We start from the raw sequence: 15,973 nt of genomic DNA on the forward strand, positions 1-15,973 counted from the left end.
TTCTTCCCTTCTTTCTTCTCTTCTTTCTTCCCTTTCTTCCCTTCTTTTCTTTCTTTCTTTCTTGCTTTCCTTCTTTCTTTCCCTTCCTTCCTTTCTTCCCTTCTCTTTCTTCCTCTCTCTTTCTTCATTTTTTTTCTTTCCTTTTTTTTTTTTTTTCTTTTTTGACCGTGAGCGCTCTGCAGGAGACTCGGGCTTGTGGCGGCATCTATCCGTTTTAAGGAGATTCCCTTACCCCTTTGAGTCTGGTCGGTTTTATAGCTATTACTCTCTTATTAAAACACACACACACATACAACACATTGATTTCCATCCAAAAGGGCTAATTACATTACTTACAGTAAATAGCAGCCCTGCTGTCCAGGGTCTAGTGTGCCAACAGAGAAAAAAAATCCCGGCTTATTTCACTTGATTGACTTCATCTTTGTGTGAAATTGTGTTTTATGAGCTGTATTCTGGCACTCGGAGGAATGTAGCAACATTCAATCTGCAAATAACATTAATTTTAGCTACTTAGGGGGAAAGAGAAGGGAGGAAACGGGCTGCCTGGATCTTGGGTTACATGGAAGAGGTGACTCGAGGAGCCCCTGAGGATGTCTCTGGGATGCTGTGGAAAGGAAGTGGGGGCTGGGGTACTTGTTTCACTAGTCGCGCTCGGGCTTGGTGTGGAGCGTCCCCCAGGGAGCGAGGAGCGCAGAGCTGCCGCCAGGAAGATCCTTCAGTGGGGATCGAGGTGTCAGGAAACAGCCGGCAGCTGTTCCAGAGAAAGGCAAGGAAGAGTGGTGTGAAAAGTAAGTAGGAAAAAGGGGAGAGGAGGGGAGGGGGAGCAGGGAGAGAGATTAGCCAGGGAGGAATGCATCGCCCGGACCCCTGCGCGCAACCAGCGCTCGCAGCCGGCGGCCGGGGAGCGGCCGAGGGACGAGACCGCAGAGGGGGTGGGGGCCTTCCCTTCCCTTCCCTTCCCTTCCCTTCCCTTCCCTTCCCTTCCCTTCCCTTCCCTTCCCTTCCCTTCCCTTCCCTTCCCTTCCCTTCCCTTCCCTTCCCTTCCCTTCCCTTCCCTTCCCTTCCCTTCCCTTCCCTTCCCTTCCCCACCCCGGGCACAGAGCCGTACCCCTTTGCCCGGCCCGGCCCCTCCCGGGCGCCTCCAGCCCGCGGGGCTCCGGGTTTGGGGGAGGCGATAAAGCCCACCCCAGCCCACCCCAGCCCACCCCCAGCCCGGCCGCGGTGTTTGTCACGGCTTGCCCATCACTAGGGGTTGAGAGGAGTATGACAGGTCTTTGTTGTCTGAATAAAAATCAGTGGCAGCTCAAGGGAGAGAACTCCTCCTACTAAATTATCAAAAATGGGCTGGCTTTAGTCTCTTAACAAATTGGACAGAGCTCCGGAAAGCAGCAGTCCCAAATCCAACCTACAGGCACTGGGAACTTTAAAGCAACCAGGGACTGCTGAAAATAGCACTTCTTTTTGCTTTCTTTGTATTCAAAACTATAGCCTTTCCCGAGCGCTTCTACTGCCCCAGGTCCAAGTCTCTCCAGACAGGAGCCCCGGCTCTCCAGAACAGTAACAGATCCTTTAGCTCGCTTTTGTTATTTTATTTTTTTTTAATTAATTATTATCACATTTTCTCCCCCTTGTTTGTTTTCTGCACATCTTCAGGAAGCCCTCGGTGCTTGTGCAAAGAGAAGCTCCTATTGCAACCTCCCTCCCTGCGCTGTGCGCCTCGGTGTAAACCTTTTGGATGATCTAAAGACTCTGGGGTCTGTATATGGAAATAGTGGGGTGCAGAGCAGAAGAAAATACTTGTCCTTTCCGTCCCCCAGCCATGCTTTTCCACGGGATCTCCGGAGGCCATATCCAAGGAATCATGGAGGAGATGGAGAGGCGATCCAAGACCGAGTCCCGCCTGGCCAAAGGGGGACAGATGAACGGCCGAGAAACGGTAAGGAGGGAGCTGGCCCCGCTCGAGAGGGGTCCTGCGAGCCTGGGCCCCCACGGGACAGCCCCGGCTTGGGGGCAGCCAAAGGCGCTGCCCCCCCGCCCCTTCCCCGCAACCCTGAGCTTGTAGAAAGTGTTCCCGGCCAGCCTCCCGCAAGGCCGGGTGCCGTGCCGGGCCGTGCCGGGCCGGGCTCACTTGCATTTGTCCCCCCCATGCTGCCGGGTGTGCTCTCCGGAGCACGGGGGGAGTATTTGGGGTCGCTGTTCGGGGCGCTGCGAGCAGCCCTGCGGTGGCCGTGCCCCGTCCGAGCGGGGCTGCGGTGTGTGCTCCGCTTTCCGCGCTGCTCGCACCTCCCAAACGAAATCCTGCACCCTCCGGCTGCTGCCTTTTCCTCGCCGTTTCTGGCCCCGAGCGGGGGGCAGGCAGAGAGGGGGCTCTCCCCCAGCACCAAGCCCGCTTTGGGGCGGCAGCGGGGGGGTCCCGCAGCGCTCTGTGCCCCCCCTCGCCCACTTGTAGGGCTTCTGCGGCCCCGCAAGGACCGGGCACAAAGTAACGGCCCGGAGCCTGCGCCGCCGCCTCGGGCCCTGGGGTCTCCCCCCCTCTCTCCTAAAAAAAAGCCCCCGCTTTGTTGCGGGAGGATTTGCAATGTAAATCCCCCTCGCCTTTCCCATCGCCGTAAGAAAGGGGAGCGCAGCACAACTTCGGGTCGGAAAATGACCGCGGAGCTGCCGCTTTCACACACTTGTGGCTGCACGGGGGGGGTGTTGGGGGCCCGTTTTCCCCGCTCCTTTCTCGGCGAGAGCAGCCCCGGGCTCCGCGGCGGAGCTTTTGTTGCGGCGGCCGCTCCGTGTGCCCCTTTGTGCGGATCCGGCTGCTCCGGGGGCGCCCGGCCCCGGCAACCAGCACGAGTTGCTTGCCCAAAAGATGCTGGGTTTTTCGGCGAAACCCGGCCCGGGGCTGAGCGCTCGCTGCTCTTTGCAGCATCCACCTGTCTCCTCTTCCCCAGCTCCGCTCGTAAGCGGCCCGTTCGCCTGCAGAGAAGGGCTCGGGGCTGCTTGGAGCACGGGGGAAAATTGCCGGGAGCGCGCACCCGTGCCCCAAAGTTGCAGCGCAGCAGAGCGGTGCTGCCCTGCTCGGAAACGCCGCTCCCCCGGAGCGCCCCGATCCACGGGCAAGAGCGACGGGGAAGCTCCAGATGTAACTTGCCAAACCCGGAGAAGAACCGGCTCTGCTTCCCTTGCCGAGGCCTAAGCAGTCGCCTCCACATGTCCCAAAGCCGTGAGGCTGTTGAGGGGGGGGTTAGCGGGGTGCAGCCGGCAGCTGAAGCCCGGTAGCGGTGCTGGGGGGTCGCGGGGAGCGTCCCAGCCCCGTGTGACCCGTGGTCGCGGTTGTCTTGCAGAACATGCCCCCCCTGAGCCCCGAGAAGCCCGCTCTGTGCGCCGGCTGCGGAGGGAAGATCTCCGACAGATATTACCTGCTGGCTGTGGACAAACAGTGGCACCTCAGGTGTCTTAAGTGCTGTGAATGTAAACTGGCTTTGGAGTCAGAGCTCACCTGTTTTGCCAAGGACGGCAGTATTTACTGCAAGGAGGATTACTACAGGTACAGCAAGCAAAACCGCAGCCCCTCACAAGGCATTGCCACGCGAAACGCGCTTTAATTCCACACGGGCTTGCAAGGGCGGCTTTTTGCGGCCGCCGGTTCCCTGCCCGCATGCCCCTGTCCCCTCCCTGCAGCCTCCCCCGTGCCGACCCCAAACGGGTGGCTGGGGGGGTGTGGGGCACACGAGCCCCACAGGAGCCGTGCCTCGGCTGTCCCGCTGCCCTGGGGTAGCCCCCGGCGAAGGCAGCCGGGAGCCAACCAAAGTTTCCCCCTGCCCGCTGCCTGCCGGTTTTTCCGCCGCTCGGGACCCGAGGAGCCCCTTCCTCGGCCCTAAAAGCAGGGGGAGCTTTTAGGGGTCCCACCCGCCCCTGTCTGCGCTCACTGGCGGCGGGGCAGCTTCTGCACGCCCAAGGGGACGGGGTCACCCGGCGGAAAATGTCCCCAGGCGCTGGTCCCAGCAGCCCGGGCCGGGGCCGGGGGCTCCCCGCCGCCCCCCCCGGCCGGGAAGGAGGCGGGTGGGCAGCGGCGGGGGCGGCCTTCCCCTGCTTGCCTCGTTGATGCCCACTTCTCCGTTTCCCTCAGAAGGTTCTCCGTGCAGAGATGTGCCCGCTGCCACCTTGGGATCTCGGCCTCTGAAATGGTCATGAGAGCCAGGGAGTCGGTGTATCACCTGAGCTGCTTCACCTGCACCACCTGCAACAAGACTCTGACCACGGGCGATCACTTTGGCATGAAGGACAACCTGGTTTACTGCAGGGCCCACTTCGAGTCCCTTTTGCAAGGAGAATACCCCCCTCAGCTGAGCTACACCGAGCTGGCGGCCAAGAGCGGAGGGCTGGCGCTGCCTTACTTCAACGGCACCGGCACGGTCCAGAAGGGGAGGCCCAGGAAAAGAAAGAGCCCTGCCCTAGGAGTGGACATCGTCAACTACAACTCAGGTGGGAAACACACACGGAGCTCCCCTGCCCCTCCGCAGAGAGCTCGCTCGGGCTTCCCCTGGGCTAGGCAGTGCGCGAGGGACCCGGGCAGGCCAAATCTTGCTGCAGCACTGGGCAATCAGACAAGCAGCCCTCGGAGGGCTGCAGGGTTTGCGGGGAAGCTAGCAGCAGCCCTCCTCGAGGGCTGTCTTTGCCTATTAATGTCAAGCACCCAAACTTAGCCACTTCCCAGGGTAAAGACAAAACCAAACCAAACCAAATCCCTGACAAACACCGCGGAGTTCTTTCTCCATAGGAACCTCAGAGGTAGCGGTGCCGTTATCTGTATTTTACGAACAAAAACCACTTCGTCATTCAGACCTCAAATTAAAAGCACCCAAAAGGATCAGCAAAAAAATAATAATTGTAGAGAAAAGGCAGTGCACGGCTCCTACGGCGTCAATGGAGTATGCACGCACTCAATAAAGATAGGCAACCCGTAGCAATGAACTCTTCGGGCTAACAGTCCCGTTTTACTGGCACATAAACATCCGAGCTGCACAAGAGGCCAACGAATAAATGCTGTTCCCTGCAACTAAGCCTTAACAAATGTAATTAACGAGAACGGGCTCTGCTCTCTTAAGGGGAGGCAGGGAGCGGGTGGTGCTCTGCCTTAAATCCCCCCTACCTCCAGCCACTTGAAGTCCCCAAGCCGTGTCTAGAGACAGTGCTGGCGGCCGGCGGCGGGGCGCTTCAGGCGGGGGTTCACCAGTCGGGAGAAGAAAGCGGCGAGGGTTAAGCCCCATTACCCAGCTCCCGACCCCAAAATGCTTGCAGAGAGCGCAGGGAGAGGGACGCGATCGAGCTGCGGCCTCCCGGCCTCCTTCCCTGCCTCCTTCCCTGCCTCCTTCCCTGCCTCCCTCCGCCCCAAAGCCGCTCGCTTCCACTGGGGGCCCCTGCGCGGCTCCTCCTGGCGGGCCGGGAGCTGCTGCATCTCCTCCGAGCCGCGGGCCTCGGAGCCAGGGCAATCACGGCGCTAATTGTTCCTTGTTAATTGAAGATGACATCGGAATCCCTGGCTCCGGAGCGGTTTCCAATCAGTGCTGAAAGCTGCTAAAGAAAAGGGGACCTGTAGCACAGCCAGGGCTCGCTCAGTCCCGGCTGCTGAGGGGGTGGGGGGGCGCCTATGCCTCCTGTTCCCCCCCTCTCCCCCACATCCCCTAAAAATCCCCCTTAAACAGAAATATTTAGGGACAGCTTCTCGTCAGGATTAGGTTGGGAAATTAGGGAAAAACGAAAAGCTGTGGATATGACGAAACAGCCCCTAAGCTTCGGGTCAGGACTCGCGAGAGGCATTATTTGCAGGCGCTGTCAGAGTTTTCGTGCGCCAGTCCTAAAAGTCTCCTGCGTTACACCAGCGGGGGATGTAAGTTGTTTCGCCGACTCCAAAATGGGATTAAAAACCACTGCTCACGATAAAAATGTAGCTCACTTCATCGAGATCTCGCAGAATTAAAAACAGAACAAACAAACAAACAAGCCGCTTTAATCTGATGCTTTGGACTCGCTCTAGCTGGCCGAGAACCGTGACCCGGTAGGGCCGTAACGCTTTTATTTAGTCGTTTAAGGCATTACCGAGCCATGTCCAGCGCTGACACACGCTCTCGACAAAACACAGCTTGCAGCCAAACCGCGCAGCCGGCGCAAACGACTGCAGCCCACCGCCCCTCCGCGCTCCGGCTGCAGGGGGAGGAACAGGAGGCTCTGCCCGTCCCGAAACGAGCAGCGGGAGCCGAAACCGTTTCTCCCGAAACACGAAAGTCTCCCAGCAATTGGCGGCCACCGCCCCGCGCTCACGGCCCCGGCCCCGCGGGGCCGAGCAGGGCACCGCTTCCAGCGGGCGGGCGGCCGCCGGGCACGGCCCCGCAGGGACAGGGGCTCAGCCCCGCACCCCGGGGTGCTGGGGGCGGCTCCTGCCTCCCCCGGCCCGGCTCGCAGCCCCCTATGTCCCGGCCCGACCCGGCCGAGCCCCCGCTCCCCGCAGCCCCCGGCGCGGCGCAGCCTCCCCGCGGCCGAGCGAGTCCCCAGGGGCGGCCACCAAAGGCTCGCTCCCGTCGCCCCCGGTTTGCTCAGAGCCCCCCCGCTAACACCCGGAGGGGAAGGGGAAGCCCAGGTTGTCCGGGGCGATGTGGAGAGAGTTTCCCATCGGGGGAGAGAGCCGGGCTCGGGTCAGTGCCACCGAGCCGCCGTCCCCAGCCGGCCGCGCGTAAAAACGCGTGTGTGTGCCAGCGCCCCCGGCCCCGAGCTCCTTTTGTCCCGGGGAGCGCAGCTCGGGGCCAGAAGGGACCGGATTCTGCCTCCGGAGCCACAGCAGCCTCCCTCTGCTCTGCTCTGCTCTGCTCTGGTCAGCGCTTTGCTCGCTGCCTCGCAGCTCCCCGGCTGTAAAGTGGGAACGCAACGATAAATAACTCGAAATGATCCGAGGTAAAAGCCGTTCCTACCGGTGAAGTGCCTGGAAGCAACGTGAAAAAATGGGAGAAAGTATTCAAAAGTACTTAAAACATTCAAAGCTTTCTCTATATTACCTCTTATATCACAGAATTAATATGTATTTTGAGGGAAACCGTGTTGACTTACAGCCCACAGGATATAGAAATGAGATGGTGAAGAAGATTTCCCTAGGAAAATATTTTACACAGCTGTTGCTGAAAGAGCTGTTTACTTTATTTCACAGTATACATGTGAAAAATTCTTGGCAATAAAAAGCAAACTGTTGTAGCTCTTTCCAAAGCAAAATTAAATTCACAGCCCCGTGATCCCGTGGCAATGAAATGAGCAACGACGTCTTGCCCGATTTTTCGCTTCCCCCTCCTTCCCGGGCAGCAGCGTAAAGCTCCGCACACAGCGCGGCAAAGCCACGCAGCGCTGCGCCACCCGTGGAAAACAGAGCCTGCTCTTATCACTGCATTAGCTAGGCTTGTCCGAGGATGCTGTGAGCCCCGTTCCCGTTTTCTGGTGAAAATGAAAGCCCAAGTCAATCAGGGACAAAAAGCAGCCCACAGAACCAAAGGCAGCGAGCAGGACAGAGGAGCCCGAGGAAGGTCGCTTTGCTGCTGCAAACGTGAGCGATCCGAGGGGAAGAACAGGAAAGCAAACAAACAAGCAGCTTGCAACTGTCTGAAGTGAAACTCAAGGATTGAATTCTGGTAATCTGATTTATGTCAGCGTGCGAGTTACTGCCCACACGCCTTGACTGAAGGCAGTGTGATTGCTTGTGAAAACAAGGAGTAAATACAATCCGAATCTGGTCTGAAATTGTTTTTGAGGCAAATTTCAACCCCTGGTATTTTCAGAAGTGTCAGCTCACTTTGTTTGAAAGTGCAGATATACTTCCTACCAAGCCCAGAAGCAAACCTAGCTATAATTAACTATTCACCTGATTTTCTGTCAAAGTGTTGTCTTACCAGCATCTGTTCTTGTTGACTCCTCTTATAATTCAAAAGAGAAAGCACCTTCAAGAAGCTTTTTATTTTCTCCTGGTTTCAAGTTGTTTTGCCTCTGTTTTTAGCACTGTCAACATCAGTCTCTGTATTGTGCGATTTCTCTCCTCTCCTCTCTTTTTGGAGAAACCAGGAGCTACTTGGCCTAGTAAATAATCCACTATTTGAGAGCAGTTCAGAAATTCAAATGAGCAACTAATGAAACTTGATCTAGTTTACACACATTCGGAAATATTTTTAATTAGCTGTTCTTTAAAGCTGTTCTTTAATTAATATGCTCTACCGTGATTACGTCACCAATTCTCTCCTGTGTGACTGAGCTATCTTTACAAAATGGGATCCTGAAAGTAACCCAATTGCTTTTAAGCCAAAAAGAAAAATACAGGATGCCACGGTCCCTGAATAGCTGCAACTCTAGTGTGCAAGTCACACCCATAAAAGTGTAATCTGGAACAAAGTCACCTTTTAGAGACACTTTGAAAATCCTGAGTCAGAGAAATCAGGGAAACTCTTACGCTTTGGAGCCGCTGCTTGTTTGCTTGTAGAAATGTCACAGATCAGGACCAGCGAAGAGCTACTGCGGATCGGGACTGAGACCGAGGGCCTGAATCAAGCCCCAGTGCAGCCACTTTCTGGAGATGCTTTATGGAGCAAAGTCTCTGAGCAGTTCACATGAACTCCCAGGCAGAGCCCAAAAACATTCATTTTAGGAGCAAAAAAAGTCCAGATTTTATGCTTTCCTCATCAACTGTCATAACAAAGTTTCCCACTGCACATCTTTTTTTATAGGTGCTTGTGATTTGGGGGAAGGCTCAGGAACACTCAGAATGCTGGCTTGACCTTTATTCTCCTCGCGAGCTAAGAGTGTTTCAGTGAGTGAGATTTCAAAATCTGAAGGAGATTTCAAATGACTCTGTGGATGCCCAAAGCAAAACCATCACCACAGGGAAAAGACTTGTTTGAAAATAAATGCCAAAGGAGAGATAACTTCCTAAGTCTGCCCTTAGTAGGTAAAGGCCTGGGAGACATAGCGTGTTTTAAGAATAGGGAAAGGTCATCTTCTTGATCCTTTTTTTGTCTCATTTAATTATCACATCTGTACTTATTCTTGCACCACGATAGCTCTTCCTTCCTCTCTTTCTTGCTTGCTTCCTTCCTTCCAAATAGTACACGCGTGACGATTTTTGCCTTGTTTCATTTATCCTGCGTGGGGCATGGCCACTAACTCCTCGTTTCCTTTGTCCATTGCCCAGGTTGTAACGAGAATGAGGCAGATCACCTGGACAGAGACCAGCAGCCTTATCCCCCATCCCAGAAGACAAAGCGCATGCGCACCTCCTTCAAACACCACCAGCTTCGTACCATGAAGTCCTACTTTGCTATCAACCACAACCCAGATGCCAAGGACCTCAAGCAGCTTGCCCAGAAAACAGGCCTGACCAAGAGAGTTCTGCAGGTAAGCAGCCACCATCACAGGCTTGCCAGCATTTTCCCCTACCCCCGCCAGCCGATAGCATTTCCCGTATGCGTAACGAGAGCGATATATATACAAATACTTCTGTTAGCTGCGTCCCTAGTGGGTTTTCAGAGGGGTGAGGTGTTACACAGCAGGAGTGCCAAATATGTGCCTTATCACCCAAAGGCAGCCAAACACTGCAACGTCATTTGTAAGTAGTTGCATCCTCGAGACGAGGAAACAGCCTCCACAGCCTACCAACTCAGGAGATACCCTGGAATCTGTAGTCAATTTGTGGTGGCCTCACTAAGGATAGAGGTAGCGAACCTTCTCGTTTTACACACACTGGGTGAAGCCTTTGGGCTCCTGTGCCGCAGTGAATGTGGCCCCTCAGTGAGCCGATGCCCCGGTACACAGGAGGGAAGCTTTGACCGCTGTGATCTCCAGGACCAGCCTGTTCCCTGTTATCACTAAGGGCCTCTGTAGTAAAAAGTTACCTCTCCGCGAAAGCGCCCAGCAGACAACGTTAATAAAAATCCCCATAAAGGTGCGTGCTAGCTCAGCGAAGTTAAAGCGAGGGATGTGTTACATGCAGGGTGCCAAAGAAGGGCAGCGATCGAGGTAGAAGGAGAATCTATTAGCGGCGATTGCTCGTCTGTGTTACATACCACCTAAAGCATTTCCAGCGAACCTTACGGAACAGAAAGACTAGGTGACCCGTATCAACAACCTGTATGCAGGGATGGTGTAATCACCCCTCCCTCCCTTCCTCGTCAGCCTTTTAAAAGGATCGAGATAAATTCCAAGCCTTGGCAAAAATCTGCTCATTCACCCTTTGCCTCGATCTCTGTTGTAAGTCTTGACCCCAAACCTCTCCAACCCGAGGGAACACCATGTGGCCATCCAGAAGTCGCTCCCCTTGGGTGCGTGAGCGAGCAGGTTTTTTCCAAGGCTGCCCCTCGAGGTCTGCAGGCTGGGCCGCCGCGTTGCAGCGAGCGCCGTGGCGCCGGGCCCTCCCGCGTGTTGTAGTCAGGACCACCAGTAGCGAGCGAAGCTGTAGAGCGACTTGGGCGACTGGCCACACAAATCAATCGGCAGGACAATTGCGTAAAAGCAAGAACAAAGACAAACAAACACAAACAAGCATCGGTAAAGAAATCAATTGGGATTGGTTTGCAGGTTTGGTTTCAAAACGCGAGAGCCAAATTCAGAAGGAACCTTTTGCGGCAGGAGAATGGGGGTGTCGATAAAGCTGATGGCACCTCGCTTCCGGCACCGCCCTCAGCAGACAGCGGCGCACTCACTCCACCCGGCACTGCGACCACTTTAACAGACCTGACCAATCCCACTATCACTGTAGTGACATCAGTGACCTCTAACTTGGACAGCCACGAATCCGGGAGCCCCTCACAAACTACCTTAACAAACCTTTTCTAACATTTCCTTTTTTTTTTTTTTTTTTTTTTTTTTAAATCTTACTCTTCTTCTTTATTATTATTATTATTATAATTATTATAATTTTTATTAATTTCAAGCCTTTTTTTTTTTTTAAAAAAAAATACAAAATAACAAACCCACAAAATATTTGGGAAAATAAACAGCTTGATGTGTAGCATCTGCAGCCACTTGGCAAATGAGTTTGAAGTAATATGTTGCTATAATAAATGAAGATTTATTGTTGATAAATTGTACTCAAATTTTTTTAATTCATCAGACAACTGAGGAGAAGGTTATGAATCATTCCAATAAGTGCCTCTTAAAATTGTATGTTACTTATTTCCAGAATCTTGAAAAAAAGATTACTACTACTACTACAGCAAAAACAAAAACAAACTAACAACAAAAACAGAAGTTTCTTTTCCCTCCTTGATAACCAGACAAAAATCAGTTTAATTATAGCCAAAAGAATGCTGCTTCAGGCTTGTTTGTTCACTCCTGGCATTTAAGAACACAAAATTTCATTTTATTTTTATAATGCATCTACAAATTTTGTACGATTTCTTTTTTAAGTGTAGAGAAATACATGCAAAACAAATTAAGTTAATCACTGGACTAGTCAGACCGCAAGTCCCAGTGCTTTTTGCTTACACATTGGTCACAAGCCTGACCCCGCTGAGCACTGGGGAGTCTCAGTGGGACAGCCAAACACCCCTCCGGCAGCTCTTCACCCAGCTGGGACGTCCTCGGCCACTGCTGAAAGCTGGTGGGGGGCTGCAGAGCGAGCCCCAGCCCGCGCGTGGGGGTGCCGCTGCGAGTCTCTGCCTTCGCCGTCTGTTCGGGCAGGAGGCAAGATGCGGGGAACACCCTCCAGAGTGAGCTCACTGCTCTAAGGGCAGTATTAAAGTAATAACAGCAGAGTGACAGCTCAGGCTGGGAGTCCCACTGATCTGAGGAATTGCACAGGGAGGTGTTTTTTTTTTATTTTTCTCTGCAATCGGTCACACAGCGCTGATTTGGAATTAAAGAAAAAGAATGCAGTTTGCTACACGGCCTCGATGCCATGCTATTAAAGCAAACAGCCTCTTTAGTGAGCACAAAAATGATTTCCAAGGACGCATACGCACACGTACTGTTAAAACCAGTTTTTGATAAATCACACTTTTTCAGGGAAAATGGAAATAAGCAAAATATAATTTCTTAAGACGTTTAAGGAATATGATTTTAGTACAATTTACTCATTGCTATTTTGAATTTACTTTAGATGTTTCCTGAGATTGTATCAGATTCTTTGTTTAACACAGGAACTTAAAACCTTTAGTTCATTACTATCTTTAACATATGCTTTAACTTTTTAAACTTTGTATAAACGGAAAAAAAATGTTAGCAAGAATTCTTACAAAATTGGGAATTGGCAGTGAATGATTTTAAAAGAGATAAACTCAGAAGCCTTGTGGATGCTGATCTGAATACATTTCTTAGTTTACAATAGTGATCTTTCTCTTTTTAATTTTATTTAAGCTAAAAGTCTGAATGGTCTGGGCAGTGGTGAATGTTCATTTGTATCCTTTTATTGTAGTTGAACACCAATTAGATTGTGGAGAGTCTCAGAAACAAAACGAACAAAAAACAGTCAAGATCTATGTCTTGCTTTTAGTGGATTGTTAAGAATAACTTTGCACATATACCCCACTTTTTAGACACCATCAAATCTCCTTTTTGGTGGTCAAAGTGGCTATTTAATATATTTTAAAGGTGTCCTTTTTGGCTGTATAAATGTGTGGTTACATATTGACAGTTCACTGCCCACATTAAAGTGCATTATTGTAATTTTTGCTCAGGGTTTTTAGAAAATTAGCACAGAAAAGTAGCTTATTTTTAAAAAAAAAGATGATGGAAGAGATGTTAACACTGTAATAGAAGAAAGGTGTGTTTGCCATTATATATTTAGCAAGTATGGTTATCATCTTCTAAGGATATTAAATCTTGACTTTTCCTATTTCTATTATCTTATGGGCATTTACCACTAACCAGACCAAACAACCTTGGTAAGGCTGAGATCTTTATTAATACACTTTTACAGGTAAAAAATATTGATACTTATAAATTTTGTTCTTTGACAGAACAATATATGGTACTAGAGATCTACTTTATTAAGTAGACTAATTAAAACTCAGTTCTACTATGTGCCTTATGATATACCTTGGGAGTAAGTTTGTGAAAAATCAGGATATATGTGTTGTTTGTTAAATTAACTGTTTTAAGCCCTTTTGACACCTCACTAGTTTTGTACTGTTTTACCTCTTATTTCTGAAACTCTTTTTATGGTGTATCCTGTTAGAGGGGACAAACATGTCATAGAAAGCAGTTGTGCACTCTTTCAGATATAGTTGATAAATCCAATAATCTTATATATTGAGCTTCGTGTTTATAGTACAGTAAGTGGTCTAGCAAAATTGTCCATGTTTCTTTGTTTATTGATAAATGCATTGTATAGAAACTATTTCCCCTAAATATTTATGGACCAAACAATTGTGATATATCCTATTAAATTTGTGTGAATAAACCATTTTGAATCTAAGGAGTATTATTTCCCATCAGTTTTTTATTTTTATTTTTTAATTATTATTATTATTATTATTTTGTTTTAATTTAAAGCCTACATGTTCCAGTGTGTCTCTTTGCTTTTACGGTCTCTGTGAACAATTGGTATTAAACATGGAAACACACCCTTTTAAATATTCTAAAATACGGTTCCTTCTTAGGTTTTCAATTTCTTCATAGTCAATGTGTATGCTACTGCTGGTGCAATTTAGATTTTAGCCTCTTAACCCCCCTTTTTGAACATGCAAAGTAATGCCCCACTGATTTGATATTGAAACCCTGTCGTAGACTTCTAAAAAAGCCAGAGAACTAGTAGCTAAAGTTATTGCATGACAAATATAACCTAAATAATATGATGAAATGAATCAAGATTTAATGCTAGGTATATTGAACACAAAATAGAATTGCAGACCCCGAAAAGCCAGGTTGCTCTGTAGTTTAATAAATTGTCACTATGATTTCTTTCAGGGAGAACAAATCATGGGGCATTACAGCCAAACATCCCGACGTTTGAAAATTCCCTAAAGTATTAAAAGAAGGGGAAAAGTTTGATCGGAAATCCACTGCAGTGAAGACAAAGACAATATTAGGTTATGATAATCATACATTTAAAAATCTATTGAGCCAAAAAATAAAAATAAAAGACTTGATGTCATTTCCTGAATGTTAACAAAACATATGTTATTTTATGGTGTCTAATTAACACAACTGAAGGCTTCAACAAATTGTGTGGTATTAAAAACAAACTTAGAGAAACTATGTATAAAACCAGAGCAACCTGGCAGCAATCTACCCGGCCCATATTTGAAGAAAACTTTTCTTTCAAAATATCACATTTGTCAAGCACAAGTACCTGTAAAATAAAATCTGAGTGCATTCATTCCACTTGCTTGCTAATGTGTACTAGTCATATCTGTTAAATGGATTTTTGTAAATTCAAAGAGAACTTTTCACTCATTCAAGATCATAGGAAGCAAAACCCAGTAACCTTAGTACTATTGTTTCTGAATTCTTTTTTTTTTTTTTAAAAAAAAAAAACAAGACAAATCTGCATGCACTTTTCCATCTGTCACATATAGTGTACATTTCTGTATGATGAATTTCTCTTTGATGTTTCTTGTATAATAGCTTTCATTAATAAACATTTTATTTGATGCAAACATAGTTAACTTTATGTAAACACATAGCTAATTGTTCCAACTAATTTAAACTTTTCTTTTGAAAAGAAGCAGTACAGTGCAGTTCCAATATGTTATATATATAAAATCAAAAAGAATGAGGTAGCAATACTGTTGCACAGCATAAAATTATTTCATTTGGTGTTTACTTTTTAGTTTTTTAACTTGTTGTATAAAACTGACATGTTTTTAAAAAATTCCCATCAGCATCAACAATAAAATAATCCCCAAATTCTTCATCAATATAAGATAACATAAGCAGTATGTAAAATTTTCAATGACTTTCAGAATACATGGATATGATTTGTGGTTCCCTGAGCTGTTTACATGGTCACTATGCAATGAGCAAGTACGTAACAAATAGATGCTCCTAAGATTCCCAGTCCAAATCGCAGATGATTTTTACAAGCTGACAAGCAAGTGTAAAAATAACCAATTATTAGTAATGAGGTTTTGTAACTGTTAAGCAACTATTTGCAGAAAGATTTTTTAAAATATATTCCTATTTAGCTGTATAGCCAAAGCATATGTTAAACAAATTAACATATAAAAGACTTGCCAGAAAATCTTTCATTAAGATGACATTTTTATTATATACTAATGAACCCTATGTAAACAATGTAACTTTTATGAATGATGGACATTAAATATTTCACTTACGTGTATCCTCAGCATTTTGCATGTTTTCTTAAACTCTTCCAGTTTCTGAATTCTAAAAAGAAAACCATACAGTTATTAACAACATAACACAAAGTTACCTACAGATTACTGCAGCGACCTCTGGAAACTGGTAACCAAGAGTGTTCTAACGGCAATAAAAAGGTATCATTTATTGGTGGCAATTATGGGAAGTATTGTTTAAACAACACTTTTATAGTCTGTTGTAAAGTTCTATTGAAAAATGTTAGCATGGAGGACTTAATTCAAATCAGCTTGATCAGAAATTTAAGTATATTGTGAAATTCTTAAACCAAGCCTTATGTGTATTTATTGCTGCAGAAAGAAAGGAAATGTAGGAAGGTGATTATTCATATCACAGCCATAATGTGGTTTCCCCTTGTTGTCCACAGGAAAATTTTACAAACATTAATTATTAAAATTGGTAAAGAAGTTGTTGATGTTTAGGGCCATGAGAAAACTGATGTACTATAATTTTTCTTTTGTAAATCACTGCATTCTTTAATAAGTTGGATTCCTTCTCCCCCAGTTTTGTACTTACAGACATATTTCTAGTCTAAATTATTGTCCATGTGCTGCTTTTTTATTCTGATTCAAATTAAAAAAAAATAATAATTAAATACTCCTGGTGAAATACAAGCTCCACTTAAGTCAATGGTAAAATTGTC

At 48.1% G+C, this 15,973-nt stretch overlaps 1 protein-coding gene across 2 annotated transcripts; it reads left to right on the top strand.

Moving 5' to 3' along the window:
• Window positions 1-1,762: 1,762 nt before the first annotated feature.
• LHX9 (LIM homeobox 9) lies at window positions 1,763-13,974 on the top strand (the record flags this gene model as incomplete). 2 transcript variants are annotated; one of them, XM_084291107.1, is made up of 5 exons in its annotated part: window positions 1,763-1,936; window positions 3,333-3,535; window positions 4,118-4,473; window positions 9,206-9,408; window positions 13,918-13,974. In XM_084291107.1, 5 exons carry the CDS (start codon window positions 1,763-1,765, stop codon window positions 13,972-13,974), a joined length of 993 nt encoding a protein of 330 aa, XP_084147233.1. The 2 variants fall into 2 exon arrangements, with proteins under 2 accessions (XP_084147233.1, XP_084147232.1); XM_084291106.1 differs by lacking the exon at window positions 13,918-13,974 and adding an exon at window positions 10,588-10,845.
• Between the last annotated feature and the right edge of the window lie 1,999 nt (window positions 13,975-15,973).

The sequence above is a fragment of the Netta rufina genome (genome assembly GCF_964035555.1).
Source record: "Netta rufina genome assembly, chromosome: 8".
Classification (NCBI taxonomy): Eukaryota; Metazoa; Chordata; class Aves; order Anseriformes; family Anatidae; genus Netta; species Netta rufina.